Below are 25107 nucleotides of genomic sequence, written 5' to 3'. Positions count from 1 at the left end.
GAGACGGAAAGCAGGTTTCTGCTTCAACTGAGTGTTTCTGGAGGGGAGGTGGGTGGGGGGATAGGGTAAGTGGGGGATGGGCATTAAGGAGGGCGCATGATGTGATGAGTACTGGGTGTCATCTAAGACTGATGAATCAATGACCTCTGAAACTAATAAAACACCGTATCTAACTAACTGAATTTAAATAAAATAAAATAAAAATTTTTAAAAAAGGTTGCTTAGAGCTGGGAACAAGGTGGGGAGGGGAGATCGGGAAGTGATTGTAAAAGAGTATGGGACTTTGTTAGGTGATGAAAATGCTCTACAATTATGCTACACAACTTGAGCATACCAAACACCTCTGAGTTGTACACTTTAAATGGCAGAAGTGTAGGGTGTTTGAATTATATCTCAGTAAAGGTGTTATAAAAAAAAAAATTACTATTCTAGGAGAAGAGAGGGAGGGGAAGGGGAAAGAGAGCAGACTTCTCTTTTTGTCTCTGGAGGCTGGTGGATGAGGACATCAGGCCTAGAGGAGCTGCCCCCATCAGAGACGTGGAGGGGCAGCTACAGCTGATACAGCTGAAAAAGCAGACAGGTCGAACAGTTGTGGACACAAGGTGATGTTGTTGAGGCAGAACTGACCAACACCGCAGCTGTCCTACCTCTGGGCTTCGCTGTGTGAGATCCCTCTGCTCCTGCTAGCGTGGACCAAGTTATGTAAATGAGCTCACCCTGCAGGGCTGGGGTGCTGGGCCCTACGTGCCACTCCATCTTCCATGGGAATAGTATGTCTGGAGGTGTGCAGGGCAGACAGGAGATGGCAGGACAGGACATGACCCCAGTTCTCATAGGGGTGGACACACCAAAGGGAGCAAGGGCATCAAGCAGAGATAAAAGCAACCTGCTCTAGAACCTCAGCAAAGGGATTAATGCTCATGGAAAAATTTTAAAAATATTCTACACTGTCACTGTGACTATCCCCAAAAGAGGCGTAGGAGAAAATGGCAAATTAAGAGGAAGTACACGGCCACGATCAGAATGAGCAAAGACCTAGTGATCTGAGAGCATACATGTGTTTTAGGAAAAGGAGGCTGTCTCATGTGTCGAAAGCAAAGAGGCAGAGAGAATGGGGGTAATAAAACAGGAAAGATAAGTTGGGATCTGTAACAGATCAGATGGCTTCCTTTGTGTGTAGTATAAAAAGCCCAACTCAAATGCTCCAATGAAGCTACAGTATTCAAGACCATGTGGGAGGGGCGAAGAATGGGCACACAGTTTAACAGTACAGAATAGAGAACTCAGAAATAGACCCACACTAACACAGCCAATTCATTTCTGACAAAGATGCAAAAGCAATCAATTCAATAGCTTAATGATAGTCTTTTCACAAATGATACTGGTCATCTATATGAAAAATAAAAGCAAACCTTAAGCTAAATGTCATACCTTAGATAAAAATTAATTAAAAAAGGATCATAAACTTAAATGTAACATGTAAAATCACAAAGTTTTTAGAAGATAACATAGGAGAAAAATTTTTTATCTGGGTTTAGGCAAAGAGTTCTTAAACATGACAGCAAAACATGATTGACCAGCAAAAGTTAAATATTTTTACTCACATTAGGAGAATACAAAGACACACACAAAAAAGAGATAATACAAAGACAAGGTACCAACTAGGAGAATAATCTTTGCAAATTGCATATCCAAGAAAGGTACTATATCTAGAATATATAAAGAGCTCTGAAAACTCAACAATAAGAAAAACAACAACCCAATTAAAAAATAAACAAAAGACATTAACAGACCCTCACCAAAGAGGATATAAAATGGCATATAAACACAAGACAGGATGCTCAAGTCCTTAATCATTACAGAAATGTAAATAAAAGCCATGAGGAGATATCACTACCCATCTATCAGAGCAGCTAATAACCAAATCAAACCAAACCCGAAAACTACTGATAATACCAAGTGCTAACAAGAATGCAAAGCAAATGATCTCTCATACACTGCTGGTGGGAATGTAAAAGTACAGCCACTCTGGAAAATCTAGAAGTTTCTTTTAAAATTAAACATCCCCTTTCCTAGTATGACCTAGTATCTCACCTCTGGACTTTTTACCCTACAGAAAAAAGAAGTTATGTTCACTCAAAAACCTGTACATGTTTTTTTTATAGCAACTTCGTTCATCCTTGCCCCCAACTGGGAACAACCCACGTGGGCCTCAACAGGTGAATGGATAAGCAAACTGGTCTGTCTATGCACTAGGAGATACACAGCAATCAAACGAGGAATGAACCACTGATCTCACTAACTTAAATGGATCTCGAAGGCATAATGCTGAGTAAAAAAAGCAAAAAATTACAGACTGTATGATTCCATTCTCAAAAAGACAAAACTATAGTCATGGAGAACAGATCAGTGGTTACCAGGAGTCCGCCATGGGCGCAGAGCATGACTACCAAGATGTCGCAGGAGGAGGTGTTTTTGGGTGATGAAATTGTTCTGTATCTCAACTGTGATGACGGACACGTGAATCCATTTATGTGTTAACACTCAACAGAACTATATACCGGAAAGGGCAAAAGAGTCAATAACACTGTATGATAATTTAAAAAGGATTTTTATAAAGATTATAAATGGTCCCTATCTCTTCCACAATGATTCAGGAAAAAAGTTCAGTAAGAGGCTACTCTATTTCCAAAGGGGCCATATGAGAGAGGAGGGTTGAATGTCACAAGTAAAAACAGACGACTGTTGGCCATCAAATAGCCCTAAATATGAGCCTGGATATTTTTACTGTAGAATTTACTCTTATGCAACATGAAATTCCCATGCCTCCAAAAATTATTAGAAAAATCCCACCACATACCAGAACACTGAATGGGAGTAAAATTGCTCATCAATGTGAAACGAAATCCATTCAAGGGGATGAGTGTAGCCATTCACAGCCAACTGTCTGGAGGCTGTTCTGCCAGGGAGGGGTGCACACTGGGACGGGGCCATCAGAGAAGAGCCGAAAGCAGGGGTCTGCAACCCGGGGGCCAGTCCTGCCTCCCTCATTGCCCGATTTGTGCGTCAGTTTCCTCACCTGAGATTCTATTATTAGTAAGGACCTCCTAAGGTTGCTGGGCCATTACTGCAACATTATATGCAAAATAAAGCCTCTGCAAAGCACTGGAGAAGAGTCAGCCCCGTGGATGGCCTGCGGGGAGGCACGTACCTCCTGAGCACCAGCCTGTGAAATATGGAGGCATGGAATGAACAGCTGGGATGGGAATGGCCCAAGATGCCAATGATTGGGTAAGATGTTGCCAATTGTAGTTTTGTTTTGTTTTGTTTGTTTTTCCTTTTCCAGGCTTCTTATAATGTTACATCTTTCTTTCCGGTGGAATAAAGGAAGAAAGGGTGCCTGGGTGGCTCAGTTGGTTTAAGTGACTGCCTTCGGCGCAGGTCACGATTCTAGAGTCCCAGGATCGAGTTCCGCATCGGGCTCCCTGCTTGGCGGGGAGTCTGTTTTTCCCTCTGACCCTCTCTCCTCTCATGCTCTCTTTCTCTCATTCACTCTATCAAATAAATAAATCAATAAAATCTTTAAAAACATAAAAATAAAACTAATAAAAATAATAAAAAAACAAAAGAAAAAGAAAAAGGGAAGAGAAATACTCAGTCATGCTGAGTCCCCTATTTTGGATTAGGCCCTTCACCTCTTCGGAGAAGCCTCAGTAATTTTATAATAGTTATGAGATGTGGCTATAATTTCCTAACTCTGGCTAGTGGCTGTGTGGGTGGAAGACTTAAAGAAGTCATGAGGAAGAGAACAAAAATCTGAGCATGAGACCAAGGGGAAGTGAAAGAAGAAAGATCACTTATACCTCCCTGGGAGTAATAAAACAAGTAAAAGAAAAAGAAAAGGAAGGCAAGAAATAACCTTTCACATCCATAACACACAGCGTCAGCAGGACATAGGACAGAAAGTTCCAGAATGTTTACCTAAATTGGGTCTCAAGGTTTTGTGTTTGTTTTTCAAGTGCCTTGCCAAATTCAATAAATGGCTATTATTCCTACAGATCTGTCTCTTGGGATAATGACTTTCCTCATTATGCCCTGCAGTTGGGATGAGGACTTTCTCTCCTTTCTCGGGGGTCCTGTGTGGGACCTGTGGCCACATGCCGGTGGGTACGGTGCCTCAGTCTAAGCTCCTGTTTCTGTCGCCTTCCCCCGTGCTGGGGATTCAGACAGTGTTTGCCTTGTGGAGTGGCAGCCCCTCTTAGGGGCAAGGTTGAAGGAAAGCATGCCAGCCTGCTGATTCACGACAGGCTTTCCAATCTGGAGGATGGAGGGGCTCTTGATAATCCAAAAGGTGGACGGGGTATATTCATGCTCAGTGTCCAGAAAAACAGCTCAGTGCAACGTCCTCTGGGAATGAAATGGACCCTGCTTCTAGTGATTTCAGAGTGAACGAGCTGGAAAGAGGAGACTTCAAAAGAAAGAGGCCACTCTGTCAGCATGTGGGGCCCACCCCGCTCCACAGCGATAAGGCTGGAGCCATAAGAACGAGCGCCCAGCTGGCTTCATCCCCCCATAAAATGGGAATTGTAAGACCTATGCGCAGCCCTGCTGTGAGGACAAAAACCACATTTTAGCCCCAGGGTGCATAGCAAGCGCTGAACAGAGGCCACACGTCCTCTCCCTCCCTCCTTTATTTTCAGGGTTAGCTGCTGAGGTTTCCCAGGCCTTGTCACAGAAGCCTGGGGGCCGTTCAGAGGCAAGACAACTGAGTAATTACCTTGGGTCCTGTCTCCAGTCGGGAATAGAGTAAATACGTGTGCAGATCCCCATACTTCATGAAGGGTAAAATCACCATGGGCTTTGGGATGCCCTGAGAGCTCATTTCTATACATACACCTGAAATTAAAACCAGAGAAAGTTACAAAGAGCCCTTTGTTACCAGTAACCAGAAAAGCACCGCAGGAGCACAGGCCAAATTGAAACCATGTGCTCTCGAGCTAATAGTTAAAAACAAAATAAACATGGGGCGCCTCGGTGGCTCAGTCGGGTAAGCCTCTGACTCTTGATCTCGGTTCAGGTCTTGATCTCAGGGTCATGAGTTCAAGCCTGTGTTGGGGTCCATGCTGGGCATAGGGCCTCCTTAAGAAATTAACAAATGAACAAAATAAAATAAAAACCCATAAATCACAAACAAGCCGTATTAGAATGTGGAACACATGCTGGGTCCACTTCTTGGTAATTTTTTCTTTCTTTCAGATTAGTAACAATCTTTGCAGGAGAGGTCTCAAAAATTAATCAGTTAAGAAGCATAGTCATCTAGACACCTGTGGAGTTTTTGTTACACTGAGCCTAAGTGAGGGGTGACTGCGAAAGAATTCAAGGGCAAACTAGTTTCCTGGGATAGTTAATACTTGATCAGGTGAAAAAGCCTGGGGCCATCAAATGCTCAAAACTATAAAAAGAATTTTGAGGGCCAGGAGGTAAAATTCACATGTCTAAGTTTTAACAGTTACTCGCAGCCAACACCATTTTTCCTTAAAAGTTGGAACTAGGGCCTGTCACCTGATGGCAGGCTGGCAAAGCTCTCCCACACCATGGCCCATCATCACAAAGCACGATGGTTCTCAAAATGTAGCAAAAATCAATAGCTACAAAGGAGTAACAGTGGTTTCTTTGAAATGATTTGGTATCCAAGCATTATTTTTCATCTCTCTCTGCAGCTTCGATCATAATAAAACTTTGAAAGTTCCCCAAAGAATTGAGCACGTATCCAGACACGGGAGAGAAAAAAAAGAAGTCAGCGGAATATTCAATTATTTTTAGGTCGCTGTTCTGTCTCGGGATTGTAGCACCGATACAGCAAAGTCTTGATAGCTACAGGGCCACAAAACCAATTCTATTAAATCGTGTCCCATGACGCTGGCAGTATTAGATCCCAGCAAACCATACTTGAAAATACGTTAAGAAATTGTTTCTCAAAGATTGATCTATGGAATTTGTCTACTTTGACAGGTTTACCCTACTGGTATTTGATTCACGGATAACTTTAAATCAATACAAATTATAACACAGTTTAACATAAGCTTTTGTCTTGCCTTGGAGTAAAGTGGGGGCCCCCGTTTTCACCCACAGTCACCTAGACCTCTGTGGACACTAAACGTTCCTGAGCCCTTGGGGTGGTCAAGACACGCAAGCCCATTTTTACCATCAGCCTCAGAAAATATAATTGTAAGAAGCCTTTGGGGTGAAAAACTCAATGTTATCAATTACTGCGGGGGTCATACAAAGTATAAACTTATCTACCCCAGAGACTTTTCCTTTGGCGTGGAGTGGATTAGCCAAGCCCCGTTGCCCCCCAGTCCCACATTTCTCTGAGGTACCTAGGAGTCGGATGACGTTGGGGTGGCTGAAGTCTTTCATGCATGCGGCCTCACTGAGGAACTCCTCAATCTCTCGCTGAGAAAAGTTGTCCACTAGGAGAGAGGATGGAAAATGGTAGACACCGATCATTTACTCAGTGAAGGGGAAGGAGGTAAGGGTAATTTTGTTCTATAAAAGGAAAATCAGGAAAAGGCAAAACTACAGTAACGATAAACAGATGAACGGCTGTCATGCATGGATGGCTGGGGAGGCACAGACAGAGGGCACACAGGAGAATGTAGGGCAGGGAAACTTCTGCATGATATTGTAATGGTGCACACAGGATACCGTGTTTGTCAAAACCCAGAATGTTCGATAAAAGATGAAAGCTAACATAACCTATGGACCTCAGTTAATAATGTATCACATGGGTTACGGAAATTCAATTGTAAAAAATGCACCACAGGGATGCAAGATGTTACTGATAGGGAAGATTGTGAAGGGAGAAGGGCAGATGGCAACTCTGTATTTTCTGCCCAATTTTTCTAGAAACCTAAAACTGCTCTAAAAATTAAAGTATATTTGTTAAGACAAAAACAAAACGAAACAAAACAACCCAACAGGGGACGCCTGGGTGGCTCGGTGGGTTAAGCGTCTGCCTTTGGCTCAGGTCATGATCTCAGGGTCCTGGGATCGAGTCCCGCATTGGGTTCCCAGCTTGGTAGGAAGCCTGCTTCCTGCTCTCTCTCTGCCTGCCTCTCTGCCTGCTTGTGATCTCTCTGTCAAATAAATAAATAAAATCTTTAAAAAAAAAAAAAATAAAGCCAATAACTCTGAAAGTCAAATGCAACTGATCTGTTGCAATTATTTTTGCCGTAAAGAAAGCCAGAATACATGCTTCTCTCTATCTTGCAAGGCTGATTGCTCAATCATGCCTTGTGCACTGGATACGCTGTCCTAACTTCCATGCCACACCATTTTGGGGTTAAACCAACTCGAGAGAGACACCTTGAATTCTATATTATGTTAGGAGAAACAAGCCAGTCACAAGAGTGTAAGTACTGTGTGATTCCGCTTTTACGAGGTAATTAGAGAGGTCAAATTCACAGACAGAAAGGGGGATGGTGGTAGCCCGGGGCAAGTGGGGGCAGAGGAGATGGGAAGTTGACTGATGCCTATGGAGTTTCAGTTTTGCAAGATGAAAAAATTTTGGAGGTGGATGGGGGAGGGGATGGTTGCACAACAGTGTGAATGAACTCAATGCCACTGAATTATGCTCTTAAAAATGGTTAGGAATGGGGCGCCTGGGTGGCTCAGTCATTGGGTGTCTCTCCCTTCAGCTCAGGTCAAGATCCCAGGACCCTGGGATCAAGCCCCGCACTGGACTCCCTGCTCAGCAGGGAGTCTGCTTCTCTCTTTCCCAATCCCCCTGCTGGTGTTCTCTCTCTCTCTCTTAAATAAATAAAATCTTTAAAAAAGAAAATGGTTAGGATGGTACATTTTATGTGATGTGTATTTTAAAAACAAAGAAATGAGAAAAACAAAGAAAAACAAACATAAAACCGGGCATGCCTTAGGGAATTTGCTATAACACTAAGTCTAGACTGAAGTCATACATGCGTGTCGTGTCTCTAGCATAAGGTCTGGACATTCTATGGGCTTTGTATACATTAATCTTTTTCTTCTAAAATTAAGGCAAATTTAAGAAAAGTAAAAAAAAAATTATAGAGATCTGCAAAATGTCTGCTACCTTTGCCCTCACCTATTACCTTTGCTAAGACAATGAGGTGGGTGGAACAGAAAGGATAGGATACACCTGCAAATGCCACCCATCCCACCCCTCCCCAAGGGACCAACATTCCCGGCAAATATGGGAGCCTGGGATGCAGAGGCCAGAGACCATTCTTTCAATCTTTGGTAATTAGTACAGATGCAATTCTTATGCGAGTAATTCAAATCAGTCAAAGAAGAGCATAGCCAAGGCCAGAGAGGACAGGTTCCAGGCCTAGCCCCTTTTACAAGGTCCCCTACACCTTCCAGACCCTGTGCTGGTAAATGGGGACAATGGAAAGAGCCTTCACATGGATCAGGTTCAAATAAAAACGCAAGGGGCAGGAACGGAGCTGAATGTGGCTCAGCCTCCTGACTTGGCCCTGTACTGGGTTCAGCTCCAAGGACCACTCAAACTTCATGCGTCTGGGTTTTCAGAGGGTAACACTTGAATCTACTTCTGAGTCGTACTGATTTCCTCTTCCTGTCTTCCTGATGAAAGGTAAGAATGACTGAAACGTCCTTTGGCACACGGGGAGTATTCCATAAGTACTGGCCATTATTCTAGACGTAAAAGGCTTTGGAAAGCAGAAAGCACCAGTCCATGTGGCTTGCTGGTTATTAGCGTTCCTTTTTGTCTCTGAAATTAAAACTTAAGCCTCCAGTTCTGGTTAAAAAGTCAAGCTACATGCTTATAATCTAATTTGTGTTTTAAGGCCCAGGAGACAGTGAATTTAAATTTTAGGAAGGAACCGATTTTACTCCTTGATCCAAAATAATATTGAATGGATACAGGAAGTGAACGAGGAAGTAGTGTTAAAGACATTAACAAACGAAGCACCAAATAGTGTCTCTCCATGAGTCGTGAGGACAACTGTGGCAAAATGCCAAAAAATCACGGTCTATTCTGTGGGTGCTCAGCTGGACACCTGAAGAATAAAACACAATCCTGCCTCTCCAGGCCCTAGAAATGCCCTTCTTGGGAAAGGGCACGAGGGCAAATGCGGTCATGTTTAGCCATTGCAGCCTGGTCAACATGCGGTGATGAAAAGGTCCAGCACAACCTTCTCCCCTTCAAGCCATCTGACTTCGACAAGTCACTACATCTCTGAGCCTTGTTTTCATATCGAGATCGGCATCTGCACAAATTCTGGAGCGCCCTAACTAGCATCTGTCTTTCCTTTTGTCAATGCTGTAATTCATTCTCCTCCACACTGCCACCAAAGTGAACTTTCTAGAATGTGATCTGCTTTTGTTCATTTGCTTAAGACTCTTACTGGTGTTCTGGTACTTGTAGGATAAAAGCAGATTCTTTGTGACCAGTTACAAGGCCCTTTCTGCAGGCTGCAGGCTCTCGTCCCAGCTTGTTTGGACGTTCCAGCTTGGGATCACTGCTCTTCATATACCCTTGATCCATAAATATCTATGCTCTCTTTGGGAAATGTCCCTTCCAGGCAGCCCACAACTTCCTGAGGACTGTGCAACCATCCTCAAGTGAGGAAGTGGTCCTACCGAGCTGGCCAGATCAGCCAGACCAACCCCTGGGGTCAGAGGCTGCCACGAGATCAGCCTTGTCTTGGAAATCCATGCGTTATTTTATTTATTTATTTATTTATTTATTTATTTATTTATTTAAAGATTTTATTTATTTATTTGACAGACAGAGATCACAAGTAGGCAGAGAGGCAGGCAGAGAGAGAGAGAGAGAGAGAGAGAGGAGAAGTAGACTTCCTGCTGAGCAGAGAGCCCGATGCAGGGCTTGATCCCAGGACCCTGGGATCACTGACCTGAGCCGAAGGCAGAGGCTTTAACCCACTGAGCCACCCAGGTGCCCCAAAATCCATGCTTTATTTCGGAGTCCTTCGCTCTACTGGGTGAGAGTGGGAGGAAGGGGGAGAGAGAGAGAGAACAAGACAGAGAGGAAGTCGTGGTGTAAATAACAAACATAACTTCTTTGAGTATAAAGTATATACCATGAAGATATGAAGAGCTCCTGACGGTCACTTTCCCTCTGTGACTACACAGTGTTCTGGATGGCCTCCAGACCCATTAGTGACTGAGGGCATGACACACGAACCCCCTCACTGGCCTTACAGAGCACCAGGTTACTGCCCCAACTGCCCACACTGGCGGGAAGGTGTTTCATCAGAGGTAACTCACACTTCATGGTCTTCACGGCCACTTTCAGAGAGGTCCCATCTTGCTGCTTAAGATTTCCTTCCATCACAGACCCAAACTCTCCTGTGAAGTAAGACGACATCTATACAGATTGTGGAGAATCTTCCCGGACCACAGAAACGCTACAGTTCTCCCGCTGCTGTTTTTACGTGACCGGACAGTGACCCATATGCGGCAGCCGGGCAGAGCCTGATGGGGTCACCCACACTCGCAAACCAGGGACACAGACCATGCACAAGCTTGTCACAAGCTGCTTGTGACTCCTGCTTGTCACAAGCCTGCTTGGCTCAGGCTTGGCTCAGCCCCTCATTTTATTAAGCATTATAACTGATCCAATGCACTCAGAGAGCAATGTGGAAAATGTTACTGACATTTATAAAGTAGAAATTCTTAATACCATGATCATTCATCCTAGTATCAGTTTGACAGACTGACTACTATTTTCACTTTTGTTCCTATTTAACTAATTAGGAAAGTGCCCAAGACAGTAAACTTAAGAATCAGAGGTATTTAGAGTAGAGAGGAAACTGACCAATGAATTGCATGCTTTTTCAATGAAGGAAGGGAATTAATATTTTTCAAGGCCCTACTGTCTGTGCAAGGCACCGTAGAGGTCCTTTTCATACGCCTAATCTGAGTTTCAAAAACCACTATTTACTTTTTCATTTTAATAAATTATAAAATAGAACTATCTGCATTGTAAGTTAAAGTCACAAAATGGTGCTTTACATAATAAATATATATATAAAAAATACTGTAAATGGCTTATCCTCTTACCTCACATTTTAAAAGAAATTAACTGCTTACCTTCGCCCAGGATTTTTCCCAGAATTAACAGATTCCTGTCAATCACAACATCTTCTAGTTTATTTTGCAGTTCTTCGCTGACTCCCAAGCTACGCACTATAAAGGAGGGACAGAGTCTGTATTAAGAATTGTCAGTGTGTCCCTTTCATTTGAACAGAATTAAAATGATATATACAGCCCTATCAAGGAGTTAAACATTTTCTTCATTTTGTACGCAGGGTTCTCCCCACAAAAAGCCTTTAATAAAACATCGCCCTTAATTCTGCTATGATTAAAGTGAGGAAAATGAATTCTTCAGGGCAAGATTAATTCTGAAGGATTATAAAAATCAGAATCATGTTTCTCTTCCCACCACACAGTAACGGTGGCCAGAAATCAGATTCGTGAGGGCATGGGGGGGTGGGGGAGGTGCCCTTGATTTAAAGGGGTAAGGAAGACAGTACGTACTTTCTAGTGGAGTATTTGCTATTTTATCCCTAAGTACAGCATACAAAAGAGCCATCGGCTTACCTCCCCTGTCCTATGCCGGGGAAAGAGGCCCAGCAGCCATAAGAAACACTGAGAAAACAAGCTACTGTTCTACCTATGGGATATGGAACCTCATTATAATGACATAAAAAGTACTAAACTGAGTACTTGCAAGAAAGTAGAAAATAAGATCTTCTACAATAAGGTATCAATATGCAGCACTGACAACAGGTGTTACTAATAAGACGAATTAAACAATTCAATAACATTGGCAAATGACTCAGTTTGTGCCATAGTTAAGAAAAGTAAAAAAATAAATAAATAAAATAAAAATAAAAAATATTCTTCCTTGAACAAGTTTCTGTTTCAGAGCCCCCTTTTCTATCCTACTTATTTATTTGTTTTATTGTTTTTGCTTTTGGCAAGCATCCAGAAGCTCGAATTTGATAATATTTGCACCTACTTTCTACACTGTTTCTTAATTATTCAAGAACGCAGCTGTCCGTTTATTCTCACTCTTCAAACTAGAAGGCTCCATTGCGATTCAGCAAAACTCAAACCATAATTGTTATGAAGTATGTTGGCAAATTGTTCTCTGAATGGGTTGCCACAGAAAAGTGAGAAATAAACTCAGATATCATGTCAATTGCTTTGCTGTTTTCTTTAAAGCCCTGACCACATCTTCTCCTATCACTGTGGTGAGTTCCTGTTTGTGGTGTTAGGAGTCTTTAAACCCGGCCACTTTACCACAGGGCCCACTCGAGAGTTCCAGTAACCGGGCAAACAGTGGCGTACACGGCGACGACATCTGACTAGCTACTGCCGGTTTCTGGTTTCTGAAGACCTTTTGCATGTTAAAAATATCCATTCTTCGACTCCTTTGGCTTTTGTTAGAGATCTACTGATGAATTTGTTGTTCTTTCTTTGCTCTCAACTACTTTAACTTTTGCCAGAAAAGGGAAATGGATGTTAACTTACAGGTGAGTTCGATGGCTCGCCGACAGAAGGATTTCTTTGCTATATAATTGACGACTAATTCTGAATCTTCCTCTGCAAAGGCGTTCCTGGGTGAACAGAAATGAAGACATCCCATATTGTAAGAAAAGGGCTCCCAGGACAGGGGCTGGTTTGACAAGGATGTCATCAAGCCACTGCCTGTTCAAAATGCCTCTATAACAAAGACATTTCCCACTGGGAGAAAGAGGTTTCTTCCCATAGCTCTATTTCAGGTCTGTTTAGCAAAGTCAAAACAACTCTGTCCAAGGACCATCAACAACACCGAACAACTGAGAAGCTCCCAGTGGCCCAAGCTGTAACAGTCTGAGCAACAAAATAAAGTAGTATTAGATTATAATTCGAAGTATAAAATGAATACCCACAAGTCCATACTGGTATGTTTGTGACTAAATACATAAATGAGGTGTAGAGACAAACCTCTGCAGAAGAATTCCAGGTATTTTATGGAGATACTCTGCCCTTTAGAGGTGGAGGAAGTGTAACTCCTCATCCTGGTAAGCGTGAGCTGTGCACATTGACTTATTTCCAAAGAATATAGTAAGGGAAGGAAGAAAAATAACCATGTCTCATTTAAGTGACAGAATTAATGTTAGAACGCAAGCATCATGTCTTCTAGGGCAGTGCCTTCCTCTCCTTCCTCTCCATATGCCAGGCTCCTTAGGGCCTTTGCATGTGCTGCTATTGCTGGTTTTAACGATCCTTCCCTTTGTCTTTCACCGAATTAACTCTTGTTCTTTCTTCATATTTTGGTTCAGGGATCACATCTGCAGGGAGGTCTTTTCTGACTTTCTTAATGCAGTCAAATTCTCCCATTATACACTCTTACATATCCCTTTATATAGGATTTCACACAGTTGCCATTTTATATTTACTTGCGTGATTACTGCTTGATTCTCCATCATCTGTGAGCACCCATGAGGGCAGGAGCAATGCCTGTTTTGTTCATTCTTGAAAAGCCCAGGTTCTCACCTACAAGGCCTTCACATATTACTGAGCTACTCTTAAAATTTCTGCAGAGGTTCTCTGCATCTGTTTCATAATGAGCTCACAAACAACGCCTAGACTCTGGGATGAACATCAGTCAATTACATGTTCAGGATTTAGATCAGAGTTCTTCATTTCTTTAAAATAGTCATTCTTGGGGGTGCCTGGGTGGCTCAGTGGGTTAAGCCTCTGCCTTCAGCTCAGGTCATGATCTCAGGATCCTGGGATCAAGCCCCACATCAGGCTCTCTGCTCGGGAGGGGGCCTGCTTCTCCCTTCTCTCTGCCTGCCTCTCTGTCTACTTGTGATCTGTCAAAAAAAAAAAAATTTAAAATAGTCATTCTTGGGACACCTGGGTGGCTCAGTGGGTTAAGCCTCTGCCTTTGGCTCAGGTCATGGCCTCAGGGTTCTGGGATGGAGCCCCGCATCCAGCTCTCTGCTCAGCGGGGAGCCTGCTTTCTCCTTTCTCTCTGCCCGCCTCTCTGCCTACTTGTGATCTCTCTCTGTCAAATAAATAAATAAAATCTTAAAAAAAAAATACAATAGTCATTCTTAGTGGGGCCTGGGTGCCTTTGTCAGTTAACCGTCTACCTTCGGGCTCAACTCATGACCTCAGGGTCCCGGGATCAAGCCCTGCTCAGTGGGGAGTCTGTTTCTCTCTCTCCCTGTGCCCCTCCCACCTGGCTTGTGCTCTCTTTCTCTCACAAATAAAATTAAAAAAAATTTTTAAATAGTCATTCTTAGAATTTACATACTAAGATATAATAATTATAAGGACAGAATTAATAAGTACTGAAGGATAGTATCCTGACTAGGATGGATACAAATAAAGGGCAGTTGAGCCTCTAGTCTCAAGCCCCCTCAAGCCAATGGAAAGGTTTGGAGTGGAATGTTCTAGGAGCATTGTTAAGATGCAGCAACGAACAAAGGTTGCTCAGCTCCCTTCAAAACACTCACCCTCCCTCACTATGTCCCATTCCAGGCTGTCAACAACCTGCCTCTTACAGAATACTTCCTCTGCTCCATGAGTGATAAACGGGATTTCATGGAAATCCAAACTCACTACAGAGGCACTGGAGTAGAAAACAGAGTCAGAAACAAATCTGCACACCTAGCCTTCTTCTCATAGGTTGCCTTAATATACCTGCCCAACTTTGCTGATACTTAACTACTGTTCTAAAAGTCAGATAGATAGAAAATCAGAATAAGAGCCTCTTTTACACTTGAATGTGAAAATGTAAAGTTCTTCTCCCGTAGAAAAAATCACTGATCATTACAGAAAATGCATAAAATACAGCAAAAAAGGAAAACACAGAATCATCTACACTTAAACCATCCAGAATTGCTAATGCTTTGGTGAATTTCCTTCTGGTGTTTTTGCCTATACATACATTTCACTTGTTTTTAAAAAAATAACTAGGATTATTTTTAAGACTTCTAACAAAAATCCTCATTTTACAGCAATCAAGTTGAGTACTGAAGGCCTAGTGATGCTCTTCTCCGTAAATGAGCCTCTTTCAAGGCTGGCTTCCATTGCTGGCTGCCTCTGTTGTACCAGCCTAAGCAAGGAAGCTGCCTGCCCCAGGATGTACATAAGATAGGACCCCCAGCTGAGTACAGCGGTGAGGAGCTGAGCCCGCAGGAGAGGCATTATCCGTTGGCAGAACAAGCACATGATACCATCAAGCACAACATTTTAAACTGGGGAGACTTACCCAAACTTTGTCTCCTGGATTCTTTTTCTGATGATCAGAGAGATATATAAAACTGACCCAATAAAAACAAATCCGCAAAAGCAACCAAGGATGATGAGCACAGGATCTGTGTTGCCAGGTGCTGGGGTTGATGAGGGAGCAAAATCTATCCAACCTAGTAAAAAACCAATAGAATCCATTGAAAACATCCCGTTGGGATCCAAAATATGTAAGAAACACCGGCTCGTAAAAGGGAAAGAAGATAGTCAAAACCTCTAGAACTTACTCCTTGCATATTCCGTGGTCTGCATACGTGGGTAGTCCTCACTCTGATGGTGAGAGAGGAGACCATGCACAGCGATCTTAATAATTAAAGGGGGACTCTCACCATGTCAGTTTTGAATGTATAAGGAATTGGAAACAATGGTAAAACCCTTATTTATCTGGTCTACTGTAATTTAAAACACCAGAAATGTTGAGAATTCAAAGACTACATTTCTTTGTAGAAAAGCTTATCATGAGTAGTTTGAATAGTATCTCTCTTCTTCTGGTCCCATAACTAAGATATGGCAAGAGTATATTTTCTGTGTCCTGAAGAATTTTCATACTCCCTTCTGGGTTTGGATTCGTTCCCCACATTTTACCCTCAGTGCTTTCAAAGCTGTGAACTATCTCTGAGCGTTCCTTTATGTGAAGACTGTGGCTTCCTTGGGGCCATCTTCCTCTTTTGGGCGCGGCCACTCGGCTCACGTCATAAAGTCACCTTTGCCGTATTCCCTGGCCACAGAGCTAGTCAGTCACATGGCAGCTGTGTCTGCATTCCCACAGCCAGCTGTGTCTTCCACGCTCTGCGTTCAATTCCAATTTCACTTCACACCAATACCCTTCCTTTTTTTGCCACCCTTCGTCTTTGTTCACCGACTCCCTCTTTCAAGGACTTATTTTTATCAAATGTCAAGTGTCTTCCTAGATGCGTGTGATTTGAATCATGGGAGTACAGTCTGCAACCACTGAGAGACTTTGAGACAAGTGACAAGACTGGTCACGATCATGATACGCATCTGTTACTTATGTAGGGGTTTGTGGACGGGACAGCTGGAGGCGAAGTGCAGGCTTCGTGCAATTACAGAGACTACATGATGGTAACTCAAGTTCAGACCATGTCATTGGGGAACCAGTGTGATTTAACCCAACAGTGGTAGCTGAAATGCATGCATGTTGGAATTGTGCAAAGCAAGGACTGTTGGAAGGGCACAGCTTTGTAAGACGTTGGAGAGTTTCCCATGTATGAAGATAAGAGCTCTGTCCTCTTAAACTCTTGATTTTTTTCAACCTATGCCCTTAGAATCAGAATCTCATTGTCTCTGAATTTCTACCAGGGAAACACACCTTGCTTGCCATCACCAGTTACTAATGTTCCCTAGATGCAGAGCCCATGGGCTGCAGAAACTGTAATATGGCTCCCTTTCAGCATGTTTGAGGGCCACCACAACACACATTCAGGAACTCAGTGGTCCAAACACAAGTTCTATCTGCTGTGGGTATGAAGACCCAATTTGTAAATGTAAAAATCATATGGAAAGAGATGGCCGTGCATGAGCTTACGATAGCAGTTTAATATCAAGTGACCCATAGTAGTGAGAGTCAGAACAAAGGGGGCTCCCCTGGTCTAATGGAAACGTCTGGGGCCACACGGGGCAACACAGGGGCAGTTTGCCCAGGGGTACTCCAACAACATGCAAAAGATGGCACACAGGCTGAGCATTCAGCTTGGTGAGCCCCATGCCGTGTAAGGACAGCTTCTGTAGGCAACGCTTCGTGTTCTGTACCGATCATGTCAGCAAGGCTTGGATGAGTAATAACCAGACTGCTTAAATAACGCAGAAAATGAACACTAGCCCATAAACAAACAGTACCCATTATAGAGAGCTAAGGACTGGCCATACTGCCTGTCCAACGACATCATTGAAACTAAACTCAACAGGGCAAGTCAAATTTGGTATTCCGAAAGGACTCCTCTCCTTCGTGACTAGTACTACCATCAGCAGTAATGGTAGAGGGAGGACTCACAGGTAGGAGCACTCTGTGAAGTGTGTTAGCATATCTTTATACGATAAAACGATTTTTATCATTGACAACATTTCATCCCATCTTTGTGTTTCATCCTTAAACCAGAGGCCCATCCCACATGTCAATCTCGCCATCTGTGCATCGCCGGGGCTGACACAGGCTATCAGCCGGCAAGGAACCTGGCTCTCACCGTGTGCAGGGATGAACATTTTCACTGGGTCACTGAAAGGCCCGACGCCCCCCCTGGTGATGGCGGCAATCTTCACTGTGCACGTGGCGTTGTGGACTTGAACAGAAATCTGAGCACGGCTGCCATTCCAGCCAACTTCTTCAGACAGTTCTTTCTGGGGACAGAAAAGGAAGGAAGGGGAATGAAATACTGAGGCACCAGGGGCACGTTGCCAGCTTGCCCGCAGTTCCCCTCAGGGAAGTCATCCCACCTGCATCCCTGAGAGCAGTGGCCGTGTTTCCACCGCTTCCCTTCCTCATTCAGGCCACAGCTGACGGAACCAAAAGGTGGGCAGGGACCCAGAAGGGGCTGGCAGCAACCTCAGGGCTCAGGGCCTGAGTCAGCTAAGGCTGTGAGGGCATGGCACTTAGGATGGTCAGCAAAGAAGCCACTGGACGGGAGGAGAATGTAGCAGAGGCAGCCGGATACCTCCTCGAGACCCCTGCCCTCAGAACCACCACAGCCTAACGCCCAAGAGCCACACTGTACCTTGACATTGACCTCCTGCCAACGTCCCTTGAGCCAGCATGAATGGGCTCCTGTTCCTTGCAATTTTAAGTGTTCTGGCTAAAATCTACATTGAGGAGGCCACGGGCACTGTTTGCTTTTTTTTTTTCCCCCTCCAGTGTAATACATGCACAATTTTCTCAATTTTCAAAAATCTGGTTTCACTTTTACTTATTTTATTTTATAACCACTGCCACGCAACATGCGCCATGAAAACATAGGTAAAATGATTTGGGGGAAAAAAAAAACAAAAAACCAGACCTCAGTGCTTCTGTGACACTATCCCCTTTGTTTCTAAACCTGGATGATGCTGTTGTCCTCTGGCATAAGAAACTAATTTTATGTTGGGGGCTGGCTTTTCAAATCGGAACTGGAGGGCTGGTAAAGGCTAAAATGAGGCCCCAGGAACCGGTCTTTAATCTCTGCATTTTGGGAGACTTCTCTGATTTCACAGAGAGACTGAGAGAAATGTCACACCACGAGGGTGGGGTACAGATACCATGGGTCACAGAGAGCAGAGGCCTGGCTGGAGTGGCAGCTTTATTCCCTGGTCACTCTGTCTCATGCTAATTACTTTTTTTTCTTTTAAAGATTTTTATTTATTTATTTGACAGAGAGAGAGAGAGAGAGAGAGAAAGAGATTACAAGTAGGCAGAGAGGCAGGCAGGGGGGCAGAGCAGTCTCCCTGCTGAGCAGAGAGCCTGATGCAGGGCTGGATCCCAGGACCCTGAGATCTTGACCTGAGCCGAAGGCAGAGGCTTAACCCACTGAGCCACCCAGGTGCCCCTCATGCTAATCACTTCTGACAGATGCAGGATGGGGACGGCTCAGCCCTTAGGGAGAGGGTAGTCCCAACATTGGCGAACAAGGGGGTACCTGGGTCAGCCACCCAGAGACTTTCTACATCTAAACAAACAGTGTCCATCAGGACTCAGAAATAACCTCAGACAAGGGATGAAAGGGAAAAATAGAGCTTTAAGATATTTTTTTTTTCCTACCCGCCAACCCCCAAGACTGGGTGCCAAGGAGATTTGTCATTGATTTTTTTTTTATTAATTAAGTAAACAAAATAATAAATTAACAATTTTTTTGGTATAATCAAGGAGTATTCCTTTTTTTTTTAAAGATTTATTTATTTGACAGAGATCACAAGTAGGCAGAGAGGCAGGCAGAGAAAGAGGAAGGGAAGCAGGCTCGCTGCTTCACAGAGAGCCCGATGCGGGACTTGATCCCAGGACCCTGGGATCATGACCTAAAGCCAAAAGCACAGGCTTTAACCCACTGAGCCACCCAGGCAACCCCCCCCCCCCTTTTGTTTTAAAGAAACAGAGAGTTTTATTTATGGCAAACTCAGTTTTGCTTATGAGTTTGTTGGCATTCTCTATTTAATTGGGGGATGAAGATCATCAAATAGAACAACTCCATGGTCCAGACCCACAGGCACAGAACCCTGTAGTGAGTCCAACTAGCTGAGAAAAAACATGTCTACTTCACTTTTATTACCTAACAGCTCCTGAAAGTGCAAAAAATGTCATGTCCAACGAGGGCCATCAGGCCTGCTTCCAGCTTCATGCTTTTCCATCTGCAAGGACTCAAATATATCTATTTGTGAGAATTATCTCAAAATTAGGGGACATGCATAACTATGAAAGAATTAAATCCCTAGAAGAGGAGAAATCCTAAATCAAAATTGTCCTTTTGGGGTGCGCCTGGGTGGCTCAGTGGGTTAAAGCCGCTGCCTTTGGCTCAGGTCATGATCCCAGGGTTCTGGGACCGAGCCCCACATCGGGCTCTCTGCTCAGCAGGGGGCCTGCTTACTCCTCTCTCTCTGCCTGCCTCTCTGCCTAGTTGTGATCTCTGTTTGTCAAATAAATAAATAAAATCTTTAAAAAAATTGTCATTTTGGAAATAAATGTAATAGTAGTTGATAATATCCATTTGCTAAGGGCCTACAACTCAAAATGAAAACCTAGAGAAGGAACTTTGAAATTTCCAGCTCCCGTTCCTTAAGTGCATTAATAGTGGCGATCATCATGGTTGCTGCTGTGAAGATTCTGAATTGTGAAGTATGGAAATGATGCCAGCTACTGCTTGCAGGTAATATGTTTTGAAACTACATAAAACATTTTCCCATTTTAGGGGTGGAGCTCTAATAAATGCTGGAGTAGTGATGAGAAAGATATATGATAAATATTTTAGTAGAGGTGTAACAATTTTCTCTAAAAATATCTTTAAACGATAGTTTAAAAAGGCTCCATTTATTTATTTATTTATTTATTTATTTATTTATTTATTTTGGAGGGGGAGAGAGAGAGAGAGAACGAGAGTGTGTGCGTGTGTGTGCTTGAGTAGGACTGGGGAGGGAAGGAGCAGATGAAGAGAGAGAATCTCAAGCAGGTTCCACGCTCAGCATGAAGCCCACGGTGGGGCTCGATCCCAGGACCCTGAGATCATGACCTGAGCTGGAATCAAGAGTCAGATGCTTAACAGACTGAGCCACCCAGGCGCCCCAAAAATGATCTTTCTTAAAAATGTATGTAATTTATCCATATTCTATTGATGCCAAATATGTAGAGAGGTGTGACCATATACATATCCCCAAGTATTTATTTTCATTTTGATTTTGAAATCTAACAAAGAAATCCGTTTAAAATCACACATATAGGAGGCACCCCTGTGGGGATTATCTCTTTCACCATCAGGGTGCAGAGTGCAGAAGGGGTGGCCATTTCCCTGGCATGAGGTGGTTCAGTTCTGGGGTACACGCCATGGGCTAACTGCACATTTCTCATTCCATGAGACTTCATCCTCACCCACAGAGGCCTGTATCCTTGAGGACTTAAAATCTAAGAGCCTTTTCAGGTAATAAATATGACACCTGATTACAACTACACAGAACACATGTGGACCGTGCCCATTGGGGAAAGTGATAGCGTATCTTTGGAGACAATTTCTTTTTTTTCCTGTGAGGCACTAGAGTCAGCCAGAGCTACTACAGTAAGTATTCGTTTCCAGTAATCCAAAGACTTTAATATCTCCCAACTCTGTAAGAATCCACAGCCCTGGAATTCCTAACTGTAATTTAGAATAAGGCCCATCATGACTGCCTGGGTGGCTCAGTCGGTTAAGGATCTGCCTTCAGCTGAGGTCATGATCCCAGGGTCCTGGGATCAAGTCCCACGTTGGGCTCCCTGCTCAGCGGGGAGACTGCTTCTCCCTCTCCCTCTCCTACTCCCCCTGCTTGTGCTGTCCGTCATAAATAAATAAAATCTTTATTAAAAAAAAAGAAGAAGAAGAAGAAGAAGACCCGTCTTATTGCCTAAAAGAATAAAAACACTCAATGAGGGAGGAACCACTAGGTCAAAGTTTCTGTGCTGCTATGACAACAAAAGTGACTTGTTCAGCAGGCTTCCCGTTCACAGGTGTCCATGCAAAACTCAAATCTTACTCTTCAAACATGCTCTGTTCCTAGTTCTTTTTGCTAAAAGGCAATGGAGTGGAATTTGAGTGAGACACACTATTATGCAGAAAGCCAAGGGCATGTGGGAAGGAGTATTGGGCTCGGAAAAACACTGGCTCTGGAGTCAGTCCAGCCCGGGTTCTTATCCCACTGCTGCCAATTTCAAGCTCTGTGACTCTGTGTAAGTTACTCCAATCTCTGAGCTTCAGTTTCCTCAAATGAACATTGAAAGTAAGAATATCTTTTTCACAGTGTTTTTGTAAGGAGTCAATGAATTCCTCTTTGTGCCATAGTTAGCACACAGTCTGGCACACTGTAAGTAACCCATGGTGGTCATTATTACTCCTATATCACCTATGAGGTCCTATATGTGGATCATCTTTCCCTATAAATAGAAGGTCCTCTTACAGAAGTGACCTTCTGTAAGTATCTTTCTTACTGCAAGGTATCTTACTGCAAGATACCTTGCAGTATCTTTCAAGTCTTGGTACATCAGAGAAAATAATCAAGGCTAGCTAGTCCCCCAAAAGAAGTTTATTTGAACAATTCATAGAATTTACCACCATTGTCGGTTTCTTGTCCAGGCCACATGTACCATCCTGGATCAACCCTTGGGTTTTGTAAGTGTTCCAGACACCTGGCTGACCAATCCTACAAGAACCTCACCTATTCCTCATACCTTCACAGGACATCGGCTCAAATGCTCCGCCCTCCTTTGACAGTGAGTGACAGGGAGCAATGAGGAAAGGAAGAGGCAGAGAGCACATGCCAGAATCCAGCCTGGCAGATTGTCAGGAAGCAGTGGTCTAGGCCTGAGGAAGGACTCCTTGAATGCACTGTGGCTCTTCTAGGTCTTTAAAAAGTTGCTGCTATATGTCCTGTTCTCTCTAGGCCCCTAATAATCTGCTTTGAAACTCCCTTCTGATCTAATATCTCTACCCTTTCCAAACACAATTAAGCCAGCATTAGAGCCACAATCCCATAATAATGAGCTTTGTAAGAATAACACATATAAAAGTGAGCCTCTGTTTACCATATGGGCAATTCTGGGTCCAAGTTAAACAGACTTATTTACCATAAAACATCAAAGAGCCTTAAACTTGCCAGTACACACTGTGGATCTTCCAGAAAGGGGTATACTATGCAATATTTTATAAGCTTATTTGCTAGCTGAATTCTTTTCTCATGGAAAAGAATGTGTTCTCGTGTTCTACTGACAATTTATAGGAGTGGGAATGGATGGGAAACACTAGTCCACACTCATCAAAAGGCTGTCCCGTCAGAGAGAGAAACTCTCCAGCTGGTACAGGTGTCAGCCAGGTCTATGCCTCCAGCCCAATGTCATAAATGCCTAGGAAACAAGTTCAAAGTCCTCTGCTTAGATGGTACAAAGATGAGTGAGACGTGGACCCAACTTCAAGGAGACTAGATTGTACTTGCTCCTGACTTTTAGATTTTGAGCTTAGATTTGGAATGCAAGGGATGTAAAGAAAAACAGAACAAAAAAAGGTCGGTATCTTCATCCAGATCAAGTAACTGTGTACACAGTAAATATCAGGAGTTTCTTAGTCTGAAAGTGACATAACAGGTGGGATAACAAAGGTATAAACAATAACCCACCCAAGGATCACATCTTTTTTTTTTTTTTTAACATTTTAAAAATAAGATTGTATTTATTTATTTGTCAGAGAAAGAGAGAGAGAACAAGCAGGGAGAGTGGCAGACAGAGGCAGAGGGAGAAGCAGGCTCCCCGCTGAGCAAGGAGCCCAATGCAGGTCATGATCCCAGTACCCTGGGATCATGACCTGAGCCGAAGGCAGCTGCTTAGCCAACTGAGCCACCCAGGTGCCCCCCAAGGATCACTTCTAAGAAAGTTCTGAAATTGCATACAAAAAACCCACCCTTGTTAGAGTAAAATCTGGGAATATCTTCCAAAAATATCCGATTCCATTGTCTTGCATAGAGAAGATATACCTTTAGATAGAGTTTTCTAAAACTGGAAATGAAAGGACAATTTTGAGAGATGAAGTTGTGTCTAAGTCTTGCCCTCCTGAAATGAAGGGAGTTCAGGAGACAGAGGTGACGGGGACAGAGGTCATTTCACACTTCACTTCGGCCAGGGGTTTTTAGGGTCCTCCCAGGGTTGGCTTTTCCCTCAGTGTTTTTCTTTGCTTCCAGTGGCGGCCCACAAGCCTGAAGCTAAGCTGCCATGGCTCAGTGGGTTAAGCCTCTACCTTTGGCTCAGGTCATGATCTCAAGGTCCTGGGATCGAGCCCCGCATCGGGCTCTCTGCTCGGCAGGGACACTGCTTCCCCCTCACCCTCTGTCTTCCTCTCTGCCTACTTGTGATCTCTATCTGTCAAATGAATGAATAAATAAAATCTTAAAAAAAAAAAGAGAGAGAGAGAATGTGATCCTGAGGAAAGTGAGCCACTGAGTCTTTTGTATAGCTTGGGTACAATGCAAATGATGTTCTCACTGGGATGATCCAGCATCTCCGAGGAGGTAATGACTGGAAAGGTCACAGCCCTGACTGTGGCAGTATTGTTCTCACCACAGGGGGGACCGTTCTGAACAAAGGGCAATAAGCATGAGCAGTGCAGCAGGCTGTGGGTGGCATTTAGGGCACGAGGCTCTCCGCTGCGTCATCCGCGAGGCTTTCCTCACTCTCGCCCTTCAGCACGTCTCAGCTCCAGACGTCCCCTCCAAACAAGCAGCCTTCACTCACGCCAGAAGTCAAAAGGATGACCTGCAGCTCTTTAAACAAAACTGTTTTTTTTTTTTAGACCTCTCAAGTGTCTGCTGATAATGACTATCTTCTGCCAACCAGGGAAAAATAAAATCCTACTGAACCGAAATACAATGATTGGCCCTTCAGGGACTGTTCACAATTTAGCATTGTGAAAGGGGCTTGTCTCTGAGAGAGGCACTTGATTCCCCTGATTCAGCCATTGTGGAAATACTGTTAATCAAAGAAGCACCCTGCACAGAGGTCTTAGGCCCAAAGACCAACAGACGAGAGGCTTCTTTCATGGCTGCAACACTCCCAAGCAGGGGTTTGACTTGTATAGATAACATTCTGTCATCACTCTGAGGCACAAAAAGTCATGGACTTCAAGCGTTCTTCTTTTTCCTATCTCCCATCATCTACTGCTTCCAAGAGTCTGCTTCCTGATAGGTAAACTGAGTCAGGAAAAGAAGGAGAAGAAGAAATTCCCACTGTGCTTTGGGGAAAGAACAGTTTCAGTAAAAGCTGGATGACGCATGGGGCGCCTGGGTGGCTCAGTGGGTTAAGCCTCTGCCTTCGGCTCAGGTCATGGTCTCAGGGTCCTGGGATCGAGCCCCGCATCAGGCTCTCTGGTCAGCAGGGAGCCTGCTTCCTCCTCTCTCTCTGCCTACTTGTGATCTTTCTCTCTCTCAAATAAATAAAGTCTTAAAAAAAAAATACTCTGTAAAGCTGGATGACGTGAGGTGGAAAATGACTGAAACAAAGCTTGGACGTCATCCGCGGGGACAGCTGTTGACTCTGTCCCTGTCTCCTGCTAAGCAGCCACACTACTTTCA

General features: G+C 43.7%; 1 protein-coding gene across 1 annotated transcript in view; it reads right to left on the bottom strand.

Moving 5' to 3' along the window:
- The window catches only part of MERTK (MER proto-oncogene, tyrosine kinase), a 113647-nt gene that overhangs the window by 12262 nt on the left and 76278 nt on the right, over positions 1 to 25107 (bottom strand). The window contains exons 9-15 of the mRNA XM_047744175.1: positions 17538 to 17691; positions 15299 to 15452; positions 12562 to 12647; positions 11116 to 11211; positions 10291 to 10371; positions 6381 to 6473; positions 4778 to 4896 (exon numbers count right to left, since the gene is read on the bottom strand). Of these exons, the coding sequence (XP_047600131.1) occupies positions 4778 to 4896; positions 6381 to 6473; positions 10291 to 10371; positions 11116 to 11211; positions 12562 to 12647; positions 15299 to 15452; positions 17538 to 17691 (783 nt within the window). The remainder of the gene's footprint in view (positions 1 to 4777; positions 4897 to 6380; positions 6474 to 10290; positions 10372 to 11115; positions 11212 to 12561; positions 12648 to 15298; positions 15453 to 17537; positions 17692 to 25107) is intronic.

The sequence above is a fragment of the Lutra lutra genome, chromosome 9 (genome assembly GCF_902655055.1).
Source record: "Lutra lutra chromosome 9, mLutLut1.2, whole genome shotgun sequence".
Lineage (NCBI taxonomy): Eukaryota > Metazoa > Chordata > Mammalia > Carnivora > Mustelidae > Lutra > Lutra lutra.
The sequence above is the reverse complement of the archived record's forward strand: the minus strand, read 5'-3'. Positions and strand labels throughout refer to the sequence as shown.